This window comes from Aedes albopictus, chromosome 3 (genome assembly GCF_035046485.1).
Source record: "Aedes albopictus strain Foshan chromosome 3, AalbF5, whole genome shotgun sequence".
Classification (NCBI taxonomy): domain Eukaryota; kingdom Metazoa; phylum Arthropoda; class Insecta; order Diptera; family Culicidae; genus Aedes; species Aedes albopictus.
Window position 1 is genome coordinate 143456800 of NC_085138.1, and position 21102 is coordinate 143477901.

At 41.4% G+C, this 21102-nt stretch overlaps 1 protein-coding gene across 3 annotated transcripts in view; it reads left to right on the forward strand.

Annotated features, from left to right (window-relative positions):
* The window catches only part of LOC109416292 (putative uncharacterized protein DDB_G0287183), a 50235-nt gene that overhangs the window by 22036 nt on the left and 7097 nt on the right, over window positions 1-21102 (forward strand). For 2 of the 3 annotated variants that reach the window (XM_029880301.2, XM_029880303.2), the window contains exons 3-4: window positions 6409-6629; window positions 14709-14987. In XM_029880301.2, coding sequence (XP_029736161.1) covers window positions 6557-6629; window positions 14709-14987 — 352 coding nt within the window. In that variant the 5' untranslated portion in view covers window positions 6409-6556. Of the gene's footprint in view, window positions 1-6408; window positions 6630-14708; window positions 14988-21102 lie in introns of those variants that run through there. The other variant, XR_009999274.1, reaches the window with a different exon arrangement.

Below are 21102 nucleotides of genomic sequence, written 5' to 3' on the forward strand. Positions count from 1 at the left end.
CGAAAATGATTTCTCAAGAGTTAATTGGATAAGTTTCCACTCTCGATCGAGAAAGGTGTAGTGCAAAGCAAGGACAGAGCATCGTTTCTCAGCAAGAGTGAAGCCGGTCATTAATCGCATCCACGGCAGCAAGCGGGGGGCCAGATTTCGACGGCGTTCAGCATTTAGTGCGGAGAAAACAAACACGCATAGTGGCATAGTGAATTCATTTAGTTTTCTTCCTAGAATTATTCATTATCCAAACGGTCCTTTTAAGGACCATCGAAAATGATTTTTCGAGAGCTGTGAATCGGATAATTTCATTCCAACGAACGGGAAAAGTGTAGTATAACCGAAAAGTGAATTATTGAATGTTGAATTGTTGGTGACTCAGTCAGCAACAATTATGACGCCTAATTGTTCCACCCGGACTTTGGAAACGCATTATCATATCCGGACCATTTTGCGTGAAAAATGTTTCAATTCTAACATTTTCCAAATTAAAATGATCTAGATCATCTAATATTTTGGTTACATTATCCGTTCAATGGAAATTTGCTCATTTCTCGGTTGAGTAATCGTTTGATGCGTCTGGAGCATGAGGGGCGGGTCATGCAAACGAAATTAACTGAAAAGCCAGCCGAATGGGAGGAGCTTCATATGCTAATCTAGGGGTGTAAAAGCTGTGTCCTCTGTTTTCTGTCTTCATTTACGTTGGATCGGCCAAGGAGGTAGGATGTCATCTCCAGCAAGCAGCCGCACATCGACTGCGATGACTCTCGGCTGATAGCACCAGGAATCTAATCCACGGCAGCAAGCGGCGGGCGAGTTTTCGGCGCGGAGAAATCCAACACGCATTGCGTGACATGATGAATTCATCAAATTCGTCCATTATTCAAACGGTCCTTTTCAGGACCATCGAAAGTGTTTCCTCAAGAGTTAATTGAAGAAATTTCCACCCTCGATCGAGAAAGGTGTACTTCGTTGCCAGCAAGAGTGAAGCCGGTGATTAATCTCATCCACGGCAGCAAGCGGTGGGGCAGTTTCAGGTGGCGTCCATCATTCAGCACTGAGAAAACCAACACACCTTGCGTGGCATGGTGAATTCATGCCACTTCTTCCCTAAAATCGTCAATTAATCAAACGGTCTGTAACACCAAAAATTATTCCTCAAGAGTTGTGAATCAGATAATTTCATTCCATCGAACGAGAAAAGTGTGGTTCAACCATCCAATATTTTGGTTACTTCAGCCGTTCAATGAAAATTTTCTCATTTCTTGGTTGATTCGTTTGAAGCGTCTGTAGCATGCAAACGGAATAAACTGCAAAGCCAGCCAAATGGGAGGTGCTTCATCTGCTAATCTAGGGGTATAAAAGCATTGTTCTCTGTTTTCTTTCGTCATTTTCGTTGGATCAGTCAAGGAGATTGGAGGTGGATGTCACCTCCAGCAAGGCAGCAGCACAACAACCCAGCGACTACTCTCGGCTATCGTGCTGATGATAGCACTTGGAATCGCATCCATGGCAGCGGAGCGGTGGGCCAATTTTCGACGGCGTCCAGCATTCTCCGCACTCCGCAGCGAAAACCAACACGCATTGCGTGGCATGGTGAATGAATCAAAATCGTCCATTATTCAAACCGGTCCTTTTCAGGACCATCGAAAATGATTCTTCAGGAGTTAATTGGATAATTTCCAATATCAATCGAGATGTAGTGCAACCAAAAAGCAAAAGACAGAGCATCGTTGCCAGCAATAGTGAAACTGGTCATTATTCTAATCCACGGCAGCAAGCGGCGGTCCAGTTTTCGGTGGCGTTTATCATTCAGTACGGAGAAAACCAACACGCATTGCGTGGCATGATAAATTCATGCCATTTCGTTCCTAAACTCGTCAAATGTTCAGGTGGTCATGTTCAGGACCACCGTTAATTATTCCTTAAGAGTTTGTGAATCAGCTAATTTCATTCCATTGATCGAGAAAAGTGTAGTGCAACTGAAAAGTGAAAGATTGAATACTTGGTGACCCAGCAATAATGATGAAGCCGGTCACTAATGGCCTAATGATTCCACCCGGAATTTAACAGCGCTTTATTCTATCCGTACTATTTTGCGTGAAACATTGTTTAATTAAAATTAGTTTGAACATTTTTCGAATTAAACTGATCGAAATTATCCAATATTTTGGTTACTCTATCCGTTCAATGAAAATTTGCTCATTTCTCGGTTGATTAGTTGCTTGATGCGTCTGGAGCATTCGGGGCGGGTCATGCAAACGTAATAACCTGGAAAGCCAGCCAAATGGGAGGAGCCTAATCTGCTAATCAAGGGGAATAAAAGCAGTGACCTCTGTTTTCTTCCGTCATTTTCGTTGAATCAGTCAAAGGGAGTGAATGTCACCTCGCAGCTGCGCACCAATCCTGCGACGACTCTCGGCTATTTAGTTGATAGAACCATGAATCTCATCCACGGCAGTAAGCGATGGCAGTTTTCGACGGCTTCCAGCATTCAGTGCGGATAATTTTCAATTGTCTTGCCGAAATCTTCTATTATTTAAAACCATCGAAAATGATTCCTCCAGAATTATGAATCGGATAATTAAAAGCGACAGACTGAAAACTTAGCAACAGTATAGCCGGCCCCTAATTGTTCTAATTGTTCTAGTATCTTATTCGGACAAATTGTGCCTGAAACATTGTTTCGTTCTAATATTTATCGAATTAACATGATCTTAACTTTTCAATACTTCGGTTAGTTCATCCGTTCGATTAGAAATTGTCTTAAAGAACGATTGATTAGTCGTTTAAAGCGTCTGACACAATGTGGGCGGGTCATGCAAACGGAATAAACTGGAAAGCCCGCCGAATGGGAGGAGCTTCATCTGCTAATCTAGGGGCATAACAGCTGTTTCCTCTGTTAACTTTCGTCATTTCCTTGGATTCCTTGCAAAAATCTTCCGTTTTATAAACGGTCTTTTCCAGGATCAGCGAAAATGATTTCTCAAGAGTTATGTTTCGGTAATTAAAAGCGACAGACTGAAAGCTTGGTAGTTCAGCAATAGTGAAGTCGGCCACTAATATGTTATTCCCAGATGAAAACAACGTATTATTGAAAGAGTTTCACGTTAATCTTCAATTAAAAGGATCTATCTAACGCCGTTCAATTATCTAATAAAATTAACCGCTCGATGAAAATTCTCTCGTAGAAGAGTAAATTGATCATTTCTCTTCAAAACGAAATAACTCTTGAACTAGTCAAAATCTTCCCAAGTAACCGAACAAGCTGAATAACAGCTTCTTGAGCTTAAGTTAGCTTAAGAGTGATTTGTTTTATTCTTATACAGCAAAAATGATTGTTGGGTTATGAATGCGTTCAGCGAAAGCGATCGATCACACAACAACTTTACTCAACACATCAGTCCACCTATTTGTATTATCATAACAACAAACATTGTATTATGAGAATATAAAAGTCGTTCCAGCCTTTGTCCTACGTAAACATTGCGGTTATGTCTCAGACATTACCCACTCCTAGTTTTTTTCTAAACAAGTTTGCAATAATTAAATCCTTTCTGAAGCAAAATAGTATAAATCCCATCTACCCTAGGAGATTGGAAAGGAGCAAAGCTATTAAGTGCCCACTTAATCGATTCTATAGTTACAATATTTCGAGCCGAAACCAGGGAATCATAACTACGAGAAAAGACATCAGGTTCATCCGAAGATGTAATATCCACACATCCAGAGAAGTGTGTGCTGAGTAAGCATTCCAGAACTTCCTCATCAGAGAAAGTCAGATCGCCATTTGGCAAACGAAGTTCGTTCACTCGGAAATCCTTAGATTTCGCAAGGATTTTGTTTAACCGACTGACTTCACTCAAACTGGAAACATTTGTACAAAGGTTTTTTTCCAGCCGGATCGTTCAGCAGACCGGAGAGCTTTCCTGTACGCCTTGCGAGCCGACCTGAAAGCCTTCGAACCAGCCAAACGTCGTCTGTTCCAACTCTTTTTACATTGTCTGTTAAGTTTCGCCAGATCAGAGTTCCACCAAGGGGTTCCTCTTGTGATCTTCACAGATCGTAGAGGGCATGCTTCTTCAAAAGCTTCCTTGATGAAGGTCGTTGTAGTATCAACGGCATCATCTAAATCACTTGGAGTGTCAATGGATGGTGAGTATCCATGAAATTTTGCCGCAACCAAATCAGTATAAAGATCCCAGTTTGTTGACCGAAGATTCCTGAAACGCAATGTTTGCGAAGTAACATTTAAATGTTCAAAAAAGATGTAGCGATGGTCAGATATAGATTCTTCATCTGACACATGCCAATTGGTCAACTTGTGACTAATTCTACTAGAGCGAAGCGTTATGTCTAACACTTCCTCTCTAGCAGATACCATGAAGGTTGGGCGGTTGTCTATGTTAAGTAATGCAAGATCTGTACTACTTAAATACTCCATCAAACTGGAGCCTCTCAAATTAATGTCTGAGCTGCCCCAGATGATATGGTGAGCATTAGCATCACTGCCAATAATTAGCGGAAGGCCTTTTGAAGTACAGTATGCGATGACTTGTTTGAAAGCATCCGTAGGGCATGGTTCATCATGCGGTAAATAAACCGAACAATAGACGTATTTCCTATTGAGGTTTCCAACAGATACATCAATTTGTGATAGCTCATACATCTCTGATGGTTAGTTCAGAGATGAGTGTAGTAACTATTGCGTTGTTGACAAGCACACAGGCTCGAGGCATAACACGCGAGTTTGCCATTTCATGTTTACTGAAAGTAGCAAACACCGGGTTCACAAGGTTTCCTAGATAGAAATTTCCCTTACGAAAGTAAGGTTCTTGTACCTAGGCCACTTGGGCTGTACCATTTTGCGGAAGTATGCAAAGATTGATCGTTACTGTTCTTTTATGCTGGAGATTGATCTGAGCTATCCTAACTGTAGCCACAAGTAAGATTAAACTCTTCGCAATATACAGCACAACAAAGAACAACAGCAATAAAACCAGATCGGTATCGATTGGAAAACGCCAAAGGCGAGGATACATACACAGCAAATAATGCGAAACCATATAGGTGAAAATTTAAACTAATTAACAACATCTTCATAATCCGCCCTTATTTAGCCTCAAGTGAGACTAAAGAAGGGCAGCTGATTGTCTCGGAGAACACAAGGTCCACTGCACTATTGCTCCGGTTAGCGCAGTAAGGACAACATACTGTGGAGGGCGCCCTGGTGCTCCACAGGCTCCGTTAGCGGTTAGGTTTTTATTAGACCCCCCTAGCCATTCATTCCTAGGCACGGTAAGCCGCATCACACCATGAATTAGGGGTCATCTGTTGGTGGATTCTTACCACCGGACAGGCGGTCCGTAGTGTTACATATTCGTAGCCAATTGAGACAATCGCTACCGACACTACACAGCTATCTAGGCTGATCGAGAAAAGAAGTTAATATTGATGATCAACTTCATACGGGCTCGAACAGTCGTGATAGCACTAACATCTCTAGTGGTTATTTGAGATATAGTATAGCAACGATTGCGTTGTTGACAAGCACACATGCTCGAGGCATGACACGCAGGTTTGTTATTTCATTTTTACTGAAAATAGTAAACAGCGGGTTCAAAAGGTTTCCTAGATAGAAATTCCTCTTACGAAAGTAAGGCTCTTGGACTAGGGCCATTTTGGTTGTACCATTTTGCACAAGTCTGCAAAGATTGGTCGTTACTGTTGATTTGAGCTATCCTAACCGTAACCACTACTCAAGCTAGTCAAGATTAATCTCTTTAACCCTAAAAGAGATACCTTCATGGCCTTAGTTTCGTCACCTCGCTGAGTGTGTTGCATCAAAGACGAGCTCTGAAAGGCGCCTGGGGTCCAATGGACTCCAGGTATCCCATATAGGTGAAAAATTAAACTAATCAATGACATCTTTATAATCCCGCCCTAAGTAAGTACATAATTGAGAGGCCCCGATGCAAATGTTGATTTTGAAGCTCCATACATTTTGTCTGTGGTTTTTATTTTACATCTGCGGATATGAAACCTGAACTTGTAACTACATAGTATATCGATATTGAAGTGCATATAAACTCTTTGACCAATTGAACAAAATCGATCGACACTGGGGGGTCAGCAGGATTATCTCTATTAATAGCACATATACGTACTGTCATGTTGTACCGTAGGTCAGTTATACTGTTTAGGTCTGCATGCATATACACGTGTATTCTCAATGTACCGCTGTACTCAAAACCAAAGACATCATAACATATCTTCCCTCCCAGCTCTTCTCTCTGGTCGTCATCCTCCCCGAAATGTATTGTATGTTGTTTCGATCCGACTCTATAGAGCACCGCCGCGACAGCCAATAATGATACCGGCCCGACTGATGTCTTATCTTATTATTTTCCTCGACAGCAAACTCTTTCGAGTTGTGCTCTAGTCTAGTCCGCTACGGGAGCGCGCGCGAAAGAGTACGTAAGCACGGTAAGCGCTGTAAACCTCCCCCGAAAAGGTGAAATAAAAAGCACGCGGCCGCGGACTAGAAGCGTAGTTGCCTCGCAAAATGCCGAACATCATTCAAGATCATCCTATCGGTAAACAGAAAAGGCTGGCGAGAAAGTTTACCAAATTTCAAGGTATTTATTGTGATGATATATGGAAATAACGAGTGTTTACACGGCTTGGATTGCAGTGCAGCTAACAACTCCCTAATAACCGTAGATCCGTTTCATCCATTTGCTGTAATTGAAACGTGCTCACCAATTGGACTTGCCTCTCCCTCGCCTTGTACACCAACCATTCCATTCTAGTTGACCCGATTAAAACGCAAGAACACAGCCCTGGGGGCGATGCTTGTAACCGAACGAATCCGGTGAATGCACTAATTTCACTAATTCATGTCGCGTGATGACGATAGCGGAATAACACCGGGAGCAGTATACCTAGTAGGCCCCAGCCAAGCAATAACCCATACCCTTGCTCGCAGCATACCTCTACCTACATGCATTATCGCTTAGTTTCTCGCAGATAACAGCACTGTTAACAGCTTCGTAGCTTATCAGTAAATAGCAATCAACAGTGTCGTCGTCGTGCAATGGTCGTCAGAGCTTTGTGGATTCGTGTAGCAGAGTGACGTAAATTCGCTGTCGCTCGAGAATAAGCGAAACCGGCCAAGACCAGACCACCTAAGGCGCGATGCTCCGCATTCGGGCAGTGGTTCCCAACTTGTAATGTGTTTATGGTGTACTACTATTTATTTCGTATCGAGAAATCGGAATTACACAATACGGTCGGACTCGATTATCCGGAGTCGTGTTCTGATGCTTTTTCAACATATAGCTGGGGCAAAAAATGCTCTAGAAAGCTGAAATTTTGAGATTTTGTTAAGCCAACTCTGATAAGTGATCAGTCAAAAATTCAGCTTCTTACAACGTTCCGTTTGCGAGATATTATTTTGGGAAGCTCCAGAACCCGACTCCGGATAATCAAGTCCGACCTGTATTACAATTTTGCATTGAAAGTTTCACTGCAACAATATGATTCTCGTCATAAGTGTGAGCGCACGTGAAACAGTATTTATTAGTTGGCTGACGGTACGATGGGAGGTAACCTTGTAGAATTCTTTAAGAAATGGTGGAGAAAATCTTAGCGGAAAATTTGATTGCAATTAAATGGAGATCCACGGAGGATTCTTTTTTTGGCGTTTTTTCTGAAATTTCGTGAGAAGGTTCTTTTTGGGATTTTGAAGAAGATTTACTTGAAATTCGTCCAGGAGTTCTTCCGGAAAACCCATCAGGATTCTCCAAGTTTTTTTTTGAAAATTTTCAATAGTAGTTCTTCGAGGAATCCTCTCGGAAATTGCTCGGATGTGCTGATTTATGACTTGATGTCGGCACTCCTCCAGGAGGTCCTTCGGGGATTCCTTCCAGAAATCGTTCGCGGTTTCTGCACAAATTTGTTTCAGTGCTCTCCCAAGAGTTTTTTTTTGTAGAATTCTCAGAAAGTTCTTGAGATTCTTCCGGGGGTTTATTAAGGATTCTTTCAGAGGACTCTTCTGATATTCCTAAAAAGGTTCTACCTGGGATTCCTTCAAAAGCTCTTGCCAGGATTTTACAGAGATTCTTTCTGGAACTTCTTAGGAAATCCCTTTTGAGAACTTCAGGAGGTTCCATATTCTTTTGAAATTGAATTTGAATTTCTTTTGGAATGTCTTTAGGAGGTATTATTCAACTTTCAGAAAATGTGCCTGCTATATATGCCTGGAAAATCCAGCAATTTTACCCGGGATTTCTTCCGGGATCCCGCCAGGAGTTTTTTTGAGGATTGTTCCAGGAATTTCTTCCAACTTCTTAAAAAATTCCGTGGGATTCCTTCCAGAAATTCCATGCGAGATTCCTCCCGGATTTCCTTCTAGAATTTTGTCAGAAACTCTTTCTGAGATCCTTCCAGGAATCCTATAAGAACTTCGTTCATTTTTCTTCCAAAAACTTGTCCGAAATTAATCATGGAACTCCTTGCGGGAGTCTTTCCGGAACTAATTCTGGGATTGCTTCAAAAATTCTTTCCATAATTCCCACGTTAATTCCACCGAAAACTCCTTACGGGATTCCTCCGGGAATTTATTCAGGGATTCCTTTGGAAACACTTCCCTGGATTTCTATTGGAACTTCTTCCTGGATTTCTTTGGGAACTTATTCCGGAATTCTACCGAGAACTTATTCCAAAATTCTTTCAGATACTGCTTCCGGCATTTCTTCAGGAACGCTTCCCAGAGCTCTGTCTTGAATTCCTGCAGATTCTCCTGGAATTCCTTCGCAAGTTCTAGAATTCTATCAGCTATTTCTAATGGTAATCCTCCAGGAGTTCATTAGAGAATTCCTCCAGGAGTTTATTAGAGAATTCCTCCAGCAGTTTCTGTTTATGAAATTTCTCAGGAAGTTGTTATAGGAGTTCTTCGAGGAAATACTACAACAAGTTCCTTCTGATTTTCCTAAAACAGTCCTTTCCAGGAATACTTTCGGGAACACGGTCAGAAATGTTGTCTGGTTCCCATGCTTCGGAAATATTCTTGGTATAACTGCTTTAAATGTTTTTTTTTTCACTACGATTTGATGTTTACTCCAAGCATTATGTTTCGTTTGATTCAAAGTCATTAAAAATCAAACATCAAATTCTTAAGGCTCAAGCATCCGCCATCGTTTTTCAGAAAATAAAAAAAGCAGTTTTCCCGCTGTGGATTAAAAAAATGGCTTTTAAAATGTATTCACTGTATTCCACATGAGAAATGAAATACAGTGAATACATTTTCAAAGCTATTGTTTTAATTCACAGCGAGAAAACTGCTTTTTTTATTTTCCGAAAAACGATGACGGATGCTTGAGCCTTAAACCAAGCATGTGTGTCATTACTTGAATCCTCAGGCTGCTGCCTCCTCAGTCACAAAGAATTTGACAAATTTGTTCATTATGGCGGCGGCAGTTTTAAGTGACGACGTCGATTCTGTTGAATTCTCCTTAGAATTAGGGAGATCGAAGTGTTTGTGAGTATGCAGAAAAATTTAAGTTTTTCTCTTATTAGTATATTTTCATAACTTTCGTTTCCAGCCAACGGGTATGAAAGTTCCATCGCTATTTGCAGCAAACGCGAAAAAGTCAGATCTTTTGCCTCCACCATGTCTAGCGGACCAAACAAAGTAGATCGCAGGTTTGAACGAACGGCGTCGGAAATGTGACAATAAAGTCGTGATATCTAAGGCAAATGTTCACTCAATTACAGTACCTAAACATTTCTATGTTGCTGGTATTTTAGTGGAATATGTTCCATTTAGGATATATTGTACTAGAATACTACTAATATAGAAACGTTTATCCTTAATTTGGAGCTTTTTAATGATTTCAGAAATAAAACAAACATAATTTGAACACATTTCTTTGTATGCTTAAACCAATCATCCGATATAGTTATTTCAACCCTTAAGTTGAGGGTCAAGTCGAGCATAAACATACTTGAATCTACCATGAGAATAAGTGAACTGTCAAATCATCAAGCATAAATATGATTGATGAAAGCATAATATCGTTGAACCAATCATATTTCCAGCTCTAACCAGATCATAAACTTTGCTTTACTCAAGCTTCCAATATTCTTCCAATATTCTTCTGTATTATGCATGATACAATCTCAAAAAGGGATTATATAAGAGTCAGTGCATAAATATGCTTGTTTGGGAGCGAAATATGATTGACTTGACTTTATTTTTTTCTCCGCGAAGTCCAGAATAAAAAAATACTGAAGACATTTCAAAAGAATTCCTTGAGAAATCCCGAATAAAATCTCTTGCACTCCCAGAAGAATCCAAGAAACAGTTCCTGGAGGAATCTGAGATGGAACCTTTTAGGAATGTTGAAAGAAACTCCTGGAAGGATCCCAGAGTGAACTTCTGAAAGAAATAAAAAAAACAATCAAATATAGTTCCCTGGAGAATAACAGAAGGAAATCCTAGAGGGATCCTAAAGGGATCCTAGAATAAATTTGTGGAGAAACCACTTAAGGCGAAACTGGATCCATTTCCTCACTTTTTGGTTTTTGATTTTTTATAAAATAACGAAGCAATATTTTCAAAATCGGTTTTCGTGCACATGTAGAGTATGGATCAATGTATCTCCTGATTTTTTTTCCAAATGGATAATGTTTTTAATTTTTGCAGAAACCATTTTTTTACAAAATTTCACAAAAAAATAGTTTCTGCAAAAACGAAAAACATTTTCCACCTGGGAAAAATTCAGGAGATACATTGATCCTTACTCTACATGTGCACGAAAACCGATTTTGAAAATATTGCTTCGTTATTTTATAAAAAATCAAAAACCAAAAAAAAAATGAGGAAATGCTTTTGCTGCATGATTTAGCAGGATATTGGCGAACATTTATTAATAAATCCGATGAGTTTTACACATTTTCCAGAAAATACATGAAAATGTCCTAATTTTCTATGCTTAGCAGATGGGAGCCCTCCTACCCCTAGTGAAATGGCCTTGCCCGTGTAGCTGCCGGCTTAGAATAGCACTACGGACCACCTGTTCCGGTGGTAAAAGTCCACCAAACAGGTAACCCCAATCCAAGGTGTCAGGCGACCCGTGCTGAGGGATGAATGGTTGAGGGGGTTTAAAATATGCTCGATCTTTAACGGAGCCCGTAGCGTGGGTAGATCGCCTTTTTATGTTGCGTTGCGGTGAAAGATCTACCAAACCGAACCCTAGTCCTAACTGCTTCCAACTAGTGGAACAGCATAACTTAGTAATCAAAGGAAAGCACTTTGGTCCTTATTACATTTTACACCTTGTTGAAAGTGATAGGTCTCGGTTTTAGGTGTGGCCGAGATAGACCTTGAAACAGGGACAAATGGATTAGTATTCCTAATCTTTTATTCGGTGTTCACTAGTTTGAAACAGTAAGGACTAGGGTTCCGATGGATGGTCAATATCGGTATCATTTCTTGACTTTATCGTTAGGGGATCCGATTTAGACTGAAAAAGGAGCGTGTTCAAAGCGGAACCTATCAATCAGAATCCTCCCTTGCAATCAAGTTGAAAATGACTACTGTAATAAAACCGAATACTTTATAACTTCTCAATGGTGATAAAGTAATACGACATGCACTATACAAATGACACGGGATATACCACAATAGATCAAATATTGGTCGCAGTGGTTTATGTTCCGAACAGAGAAAAAAAAATGCTTAGCAGATGGGAGCCCTCCTACCCCTAGTGAAATGGTGGGGTCAATATGAACCAGACGACAGGCTCGCTGAACGTGCACTACGCCTTCGTGGTGCGCCTAGCCTAACATCTTAAGGGTGTTAAACATATTTTAAAGATCCTTGCAGAGATCATGAAAGAGCACTCACTAAACTTAGAAAAGGATCAGGCCAAGTGACGTCACTAGAGCACACATATTTGGCTGAAGTTGAATGTCGGATGATCTCGTCCCCTTTTTCAAAGGCAATACCGGGACGACTGAGTACTGCTGGTTGCTGACTGGAAGAGCTCGACTGCAATGAGAGGAAATGAGACTTCCTCAGGGCCTGTGGCAAGAGTGCGTCCCGGAGTCCGGTTCAAAGTGGTAATAGATGGCTTAATGGGGATCAGTTAGAAATGCTGCAAGGATCAGCGTCTCCCTTCTCAAATGCAGGACCCATATCCTGCTGGTCACTGGCTGGCACTGCGGAGGAAGAAAATGCTTTGGACTACCATACCACGGGAGGCTGCAAAGTTTACGTATCATTCGACACGGCGTGCAGGCTGGTGTTCGCCAGATTACAGGTCTGTACATTTCCTTTCTTTCTACTTGTGCGTTAGTATCGCTGATCACGATTTTCACTTAACGCGGGGAACAACCATCGTATGTTCAACGGCGTAGCAGCTTTTTCTTTCTTCTTGCTCACTCTCCTAAACAAACACGAGAAATAGAGGGATGGAGAGAGGGGCGATTCGCCCCTGGTTTCATCCCGTTCTTCCTCGTGTTTGTTTAGGAGAGTGAACAAGAAAAAGCTGGCTACACCGTTGTGTATGTTTGCCCTGACTGCGCGTAGAATGCTTCTTCCTTGTCATCAGGTGTCCTTTCGTGTAGGTGCACGTTGATGATGCTGTTGTTGAAGAAACAGCCCTTTACTCAACATGCGTTGATCGGCTCCCAGTTCCTGTTCCCAGTTCATTGGTAGTGTTACAGCTTTGGAAGAAGGTAGCCTAGTCCAGTTCAACAAAGTTCTTGCAGCGCCACGATGTTGTAGATGCGGTGATGGAATTCGTCGTAGATTATCCTGCCACATCCTTCGAAACCAAGTAACATGCCATTCCATGTTCAAAGTTTCCAATCGTTGTCCTGTTTTCGTTGCATGTTTTTTTGTCTACTGTATCGGGTCGTGTTTTCTCCTATGTTATACGTAATGGGGAACCTTGAATTTACTTTGCTGGGCGTGATGCAGCATTTCTTACTCAGCCCCTGGATGCCAGAACAGACGCTGTTTGAGCGGCATCTCCTTGGTGAAGAGACACTCAAGGCGTACCTCCTCAGTCTAGCTGAAGTCAGAAGGACAACAGTGCCCAGGCTGCACTATTAGCTAAGCACCAGGCATCAAATTTCTCACTCACGCGATCGGATTCCTCCGATTTATCCACCTCCGCGATCATAATTTTTCACTGCATGGGGTGAAAAATAAAAGTCTCTCACTCCAGCGCTCGCGATAATTCTCCTTCTCTCCATGCACAACACACGGATAAACAACAAAGCATCAAATTTTTCACTCCGTCTCCGAGTCACATACCGTCTCCACCGATGCACGTTTTGACGTTTAGTACTGCCGTGTTTACATTAATAGGCCTTTTCATGTGACAGATCCGTGCATGCATTTGTTTACAAAGCTTGAACAACAGCTGCTAACAAGAACGTGTCATCTTCATAGAAGAACTGTCAAACGCCCGAACAATCAGCTGATATAAGACGTCAAATGAAAAGGCCCATTGTTCTTGTTTTCATGGCCATCTAGACAACACGGAACCGTTCAGACGTCAACCGGGTAAAAACATGGGTTGGTGCAGACTTAGCAACCATTTTCTCCTGCGAGAACAAACGATTTGTGAGTGAGCGCTAGTTGGTGAGAGCATACTTTTATCACGCCAAGGAACCGGAGTGAGAGCCTTTTCAATCGTCTAGGAGTGCAAGGAAAATATCACAGGCTGCTTTATCCGGATAATATCGCTGTGTGATAGATCGTTACTCGCGTGAGTGAGGGAAAAATTTGGTGCCTGCTAAGCACACAACTCTTAACTGGCGGTCTTTGTCATCCACTGACCTGTGGAAGCATGAAGTAAAAACTTGTGAGGGCCAGGGCTGTGTGGACTCTCTGGGTAGTGAACTCACCATTTTGCAACCTACTTATATATATGTATACACGGAGAGACGAAACTACCCAAAAGTGAGTTCTTTCCACCCAACTTCGGGGTTGCGTGCGTCAAGCCAATTTTGAGTTGATGGAATCGATGTTTTTGTTGGGTTGTTCCCGCTTGCTTCCATGTGAAAAAAATACCTAATTTTACGTTTTTTCCACCCAACCGAAATTTTGACTAGGTTGTATTCACTCAAATTTGAGTACTGTGCTAGAAACTCAGTTTTGGCTTGACGCACGGAACTGCAAAAGTTGGGCTGTTTCTCTCTTCACTCTCTGACAACAACAGAAAGAGCGCATGAAAAGGGAGATGAAAAAGAACTCAAAATTGAGTTTAAAAGTACCTAATTTTGAGTTTTTCAGTTTCTCCGTGTACCTACTTCTTTCACTTTGATGATGGTTTTGCATTTGCTTGTCACTAAAATTTTCAACATAAATAGTCGAAAGTCGAAACTAGTCGCTCCATAACAATAGTAGAATCAATCTGTTTTCCACTAAACAATGAACAATATTGAATCAGGACAAAAATCAAAATTGAATCTAATAAATTGCACTGTACTGAACCAGTTGAGAATCTCTGAAAATAAGTACATACTCAGCATTTGCATGCACTGATACTATTTCTGTACACCCATATACAACGGGCAATAGTCTCTGGCTTGACGTCGGCCAGATTTTTTTTTTATACTGGCAATAGCATAGCACCCAAATTATCCCTAATAATGGCTACATGTGTATTTATCTGTTCTTATCTTTCCGGATCTTTTAGTGCTGAACATTATCAAACAATTCACGATGGATAAAATGAAAGAATCAGCTGCCGGCGAAAGTGGTATTGGTGGCGGTGGAGGAGGCGGCGGTGGCGGTGGCGGAGGCGGAGGAGGAGGTGGAGGCGCGGTTGGAACCATGGGTAGCGACGAATTTCACAGCGAATTTTACAATACCGGTCGCATTGGGCGACGGAACGCCCTGCCCGACATCCTGGGGTCGCATTGTACCACGACGACGGCCGACCTGCCAACGCAGATGGGTGCGCTGAGTACCTCCGGTAAGTGTTCTCCACCATGTATAGGTATAGGAGTTGATTAATTGGCATGTTTTGTTTTCTTGTTTGGGTTATTCGCCGGACAAAATATGGGTATGTACCTTCCTACCAGACGTATCTTGGCCTCTTATCAAAATTAACGTCTTTTTGCGATTTGCGAATACGTAACGGAAAGTACCTAACCCTTATCAGCTGATCTGTTTGATTGATATTGACGTGGTTATGGTAGTTGACATTCTACGTTCAATAACTACGGATGAATTTGACGTCATAACGCAGTTCAAAACGAATGTAATTTGTGAAGGCGGTTTTCAATACTTAAGCACGCTTACACAGTACTTCTAAAATTTTACGTTCCTTAACCCTTCAGGACGCGCGCTGTTGTAAAAAGTACAACTCTTCCAAAAAACCTTCGCGTATACAACGCGAACGCAGTTTCGGTTGCTTGATGGCGCGCGTCCTGAAAGTTTAATTTATTAGGGGAACTTACGTATTGTCGGCAGTTTTGTTCTTTTCGTCATGGGGGGTTTTTTGAAACCTATAAGTCTCAGAGTTGGTCTCAAATCCTTCCCAACCAAGCTGAGTTATATGCCCCAATTTCAGACAACAAACCTGCCGATAATACCCATCATCACCCTATCTCTACTCTGAAATAAATGACTAGGGTATCGATTGGTTATTGGTAACGTTCTTTCTGTTATCAAATAGCGCTTCAATCTATGACAAAAAAACTAGGAGTGGGTAATGTCTGAGACATAACCGCAATGTTTACGTAGGACAAAGGCTGGAACGACTTTTATATTCTCATAATACAATGTTTGTTGTTATGATAATACAAATAGGTGGACTGATGTGTTGAGTAAAGTTGTTGTGTGATCGATCGCTTTCGCTGAACGCATTCATAACCCAACAATCATTTTTGCTGTATAAGAATAAAACAAATCACTCTTAAGCTAACTTAAGCTCAAGAAGCTGTTATTCAGCTTGTTCGGTTACTTGGGAAGATTTTGACTAGTTCAAGAGTTATTTCGTTTTGAAGAGAAATGATCAATTTACTCTTCTACGAGAGAATTTTCATCGAGCGGTTAATTTTATTAGATAATTGAACGGCGTTAGATAGATCCTTTTAATTGAAGATTAACGTGAAACTCTTTCAATAATACGTTGTTTTCATCTGGGAATAACATATTAGTGGCCGACTTCACTATTGCTGAACTACCAAGCTTTCAGTCTGTCGCTTTTAATTACCGAAACATAACTCTTGAGAAATCATTTTCGCTGATCCTGGAAAAGACCGTTTATAAAACGGAAGATTTTTGCAAGGAATCCAAGGAAATGACGAAAGTTAACAGAGGAAACAGCTGTTATGCCCCTAGATTAGCAGATGAAGCTCCTCCCATTCGGCGGGCTTTCCAGTTTATTCCGTTTGCATGACCCGCCCACATTGTGTCAGACGCTTTAAACGACTAATCAATCGTTCTTTAAGACAATTTCTAATCGAACGGATGAACTAACCGAAGTATTGAAAAGTTAAGATCATGTTAATTCGATAAATATTAGAACGAAACAATGTTTCAGGCACAATTTGTCCGAATAAGATACTAGAACAATTAGAACAATTAGGGGCCGGCTATACTGTTGCTAAGTTTTCAGTCTGTCGCTTTTAATTATCCGATTCATAATTCTGGAGGAATCATTTTCGATGGTTTTAAATAATAGAAGATTTCGGCAAGACAATTGAAAATTATCCGCACTGAATGCTGGAAGCCGTCGAAAACTGCCATCGCTTACTGCCGTGGATGAGATTCATGGTTCTATCAACTAAATAGCCGAGAGTCGTCGCAGGATTGGTGCGCAGCTGCGAGGTGACATTCACTCCCTTTGACTGATTCAACGAAAATGACGGAAGAAAACAGAGGTCACTGCTTTTATTCCCCTTGATTAGCAGATTAGGCTCCTCCCATTTGGCTGGCTTTCCAGGTTATTACGTTTGCATGACCCGCCCCGAATGCTCCAGACGCATCAAGCAACTAATCAACCGAGAAATGAGCAAATTTTCATTGAACGGATAGAGTAACCAAAATATTGGATAATTTCGATCAGTTTAATTCGAAAAATGTTCAAACTAATTTTAATTAAACAATGTTTCACGCAAAATAGTACGGATAGAATAAAGCGCTGTTAAATTCCGGGTGGAATCATTAGGCCATTAGTGACCGGCTTCATCATTATTGCTGGGTCACCAAGTATTCAATCTTTCACTTTTCAGTTGCACTACACTTTTCTCGATCAATGGAATGAAATTAGCTGATTCACAAACTCTTAAGGAATAATTAACGGTGGTCCTGAACATGACCACCTGAACATTTGACGAGTTTAGGAACGAAATGGCATGAATTTATCATGCCACGCAATGCGTGTTGGTTTTCTCCGTACTGAATGATAAACGCCACCGAAAACTGGACCGCCGCTTGCTGCCGTGGATTAGAATAATGACCAGTTTCACTATTGCTGGCAACGATGCTCTGTCTTTTGCTTTTTGGTTGCACTACATCTCGATTGATATTGGAAATTATCCAATTAACTCCTGAAGAATCATTTTCGATGGTCCTGAAAAGGACCGGTTTGAATAATGGACGATTTTGATTCATTCACCATGCCACGCAATGCGTGTTGGTTTTCGCTGCGGAGTGCGGAGAATGCTGGACGCCGTCGAAAATTGGCCCACCGCTCCGCTGCCATGGATGCGATTCCAAGTGCTATCATCAGCACGATAGCCGAGAGTAGTCGCTGGGTTGTTGTGCTGCTGCCTTGCTGGAGGTGACATCCACCTCCAATCTCCTTGACTGATCCAACGAAAATGACGAAAGAAAACAGAGAACAATGCTTTTATACCCCTAGATTAGCAGATGAAGCACCTCCCATTTGGCTGGCTTTGCAGTTTATTCCGTTTGCATGCTACAGACGCTTCAAACGAATCAACCAAGAAATGAGAAAATTTTCATTGAACGGCTGAAGTAACCAAAATATTGGATGGTTGAACCACACTTTTCTCGTTCGATGGAATGAAATTATCTGATTCACAACTCTTGAGGAATAATTTTTGGTGTTACAGACCGTTTGATTAATTGACGATTTTAGGGAAGAAGTGGCATGAATTCACCATGCCACGCAAGGTGTGTTGGTTTTCTCAGTGCTGAATGATGGACGCCACCTGAAACTGCCCCACCGCTTGCTGCCGTGGATGAGATTAATCACCGGCTTCACTCTTGCTGGCAACGAAGTACACCTTTCTCGATCGAGGGTGGAAATTTCTTCAATTAACTCTTGAGGAAACACTTTCGATGGTCCTGAAAAGGACCGTTTGAATAATGGACGAATTTGATGAATTCATCATGTCACGCAATGCGTGTTGGATTTCTCCGCGCCGAAAACTCGCCCGCCGCTTGCTGCCGTGGATTAGATTCCTGGTGCTATCAGCCGAGAGTCATCGCAGTCGATGTGCGGCTGCTTGCTGGAGATGACATCCTACCTCCTTGGCCGATCCAACGTAAATGAAGACAGAAAACAGAGGACACAGCTTTTACACCCCTAGATTAGCATATGAAGCTCCTCCCATTCGGCTGGCTTTTCAGTTAATTTCGTTTGCATGACCCGCCCCTCATGCTCCAGACGCATCAAACGATTACTCAACCGAGAAATGAGCAAATTTCCATTGAACGGATAATGTAACCAAAATATTAGATGATCTAGATCATTTTAATTTGGAAAATGTTAGAATTGAAACATTTTTCACGCAAAATGGTCCGGATATGATAATGCGTTTCCAAAGTCCGGGTGGAACAATTAGGCGTCATAATTGTTGCTGACTGAGTCACCAACAATTCAACATTCAATAATTCACTTTTCGGTTATACTACACTTTTCCCGTTCGTTGGAATGAAATTATCCGATTCACAGCTCTCGAAAAATCATTTTCGATGGTCCTTAAAAGGACCGTTTGGATAATGAATAATTCTAGGAAGAAAACTAAATGAATTCACTATGCCACTATGCGTGTTTGTTTTCTCCGCACTAAATGCTGAACGCCGTCGAAATCTGGCCCCCCGCTTGCTGCCGTGGATGCGATTAATGACCGGCTTCACTCTTGCTGAGAAACGATGCTCTGTCCTTGCTTTGCACTACACCTTTCTCGATCGAGAGTGGAAACTTATCCAATTAACTCTTGAGAAATCATTTTCGATGGTCCTGAAAAGGACCGTTTGAATAATGGACGATTTTGATGAATTTACAATGCCACGCAATTCGTGTTGGATTTCTCCGCGCTCAACGCTAGACGCCATCGAAAACTGGCCCGCCGCTTGCTGCCGTGAATGAGATTCCCGGTGCTATCAGTACGATAGCCGAGTGTCGTCGCTGAGTCGATGTGCCGCTGCCCAGCTCGAGGTGTCACCTCGACGGTGGTCGAAATGGAACTGACGAACAGCTCTCGCATGATCGCATTCCTTCCTGCATCGTAGGTAGTTGCCCCCACGATGCGCACCAATCAGAGAGCGTTGGTAGACTGAACGAGAAAATTAGTCCGCTACCCATATTTATAGATTTCAGCGATTTCAATGTCTAACTTTAAAACAACTTTTCAACTATTTATCAATGATTTTTAGGTTCACCGAATATTACAAATTGAACGTGGGAGTTTCATCTCTCGGATAACGGGATTTGTTTATCATTTCATTCAGTGGGAAAGATACTGTGAGCGTTTAAAATCTTTCACTCAAACGTAACGCTCTTGGTTTCATAAATTTTGAAATGACACCGGGTATAGAAAACAGAGACGTAGTCCTACGTCAAAATCTAGTACTACGTTTTGAAGGCAACATGATAGGAACCCGTTTTACAATATTGTTTTCTTTTCGTTCAATAGTTATTTTTTGAAGTCTGTTAGGTGTGAACTTTTGCCCCGCATTACTCTATTGGAATTCTTTAAGGACAAACGTCTTGAAATCCCGCTTCAACAGTGTATCAGAACTTCAGACGCACAAATCTCAAGAAGCAAGCTTAAAAACACATTGCTTTTTATTATTCTGTTTTTGCTCACTAGTAATAAGCTTCAAATAAAAAGATCAGGTGCGCTGGTTTTGTTTACGAAGAGATTTGTGCCGTCAAAATCGTGAGTAGGTGCCAAAGTCGGCCATTGTGGCGGCCTTCTTGGGATTCTTACAAGTCTGTCCTTAAGATAATTTTAGAAGGATCCATACAGAAGTCAGAAAATTTTCCCAGATGTCATCCAGGAGCTCTTCTACAATTATCTCCAAGAAATATTTAAGGAGTACATGATCCAGGAATCCATCCATACATTCCTTCAAGAATACCCCCTGCAGCTCATGCAAAGGATTTCCTTCAGAAATTCGTTCTGCAATTCTTTTAGAAATATATCATGTGATGCTTTAAAGGATTCTTTCAACAATTTGCCAAGAGACTCCTAAAGGAATTTCCCCAGAAATGCCTCCACCCACGATTCATTTAGGACTTCCTAGAATTCTTTCAGAATTTCCACCAGGGATCTCCTTCCGAATTTTGGGTAGGGATTTCTCTAGAAATTTCTCTTGGAATTCCTCCAAGAAGTTGCCTAAAAAATTTCCATAACAGTCCAGCAGTTTCTTCAGTGGTTTACTCAGGGATTTCACCAGAAATCCTTGCAATAAGTCCTTCGGGGATTCTTCCAAGCAACACAGAATGTCACAGAAGAGTCACGGCAGCGCAGAAGTCACTGTAACATTAAAGTACATACTTATATGCTAGAAACGCTTTTAGACATTCACCCAGGGAAGACTTTTTCAGAATACTCCCCGAGGCTTCCTCTCGGAATTTCTCCAGGAAATGCACCACGAATTCCTCTAGGAATTCCTTCTTAACCCTCTAATACCCAAATTTTTGATTTTGATCTAAATATCATTTTTCGTCGTCTAAAATCGATTTTAACATGTTTTGGAAGATGATTCTTTTTAATTCTCGATTTCGTGAATTTCAGTTTTTGATTTTTCTAATTTTTATTTTTGAACATCCCCAAACTTTAATATTTTTCCTGGAAGCCTATTTGGGGTGCGGATTTTTTGAG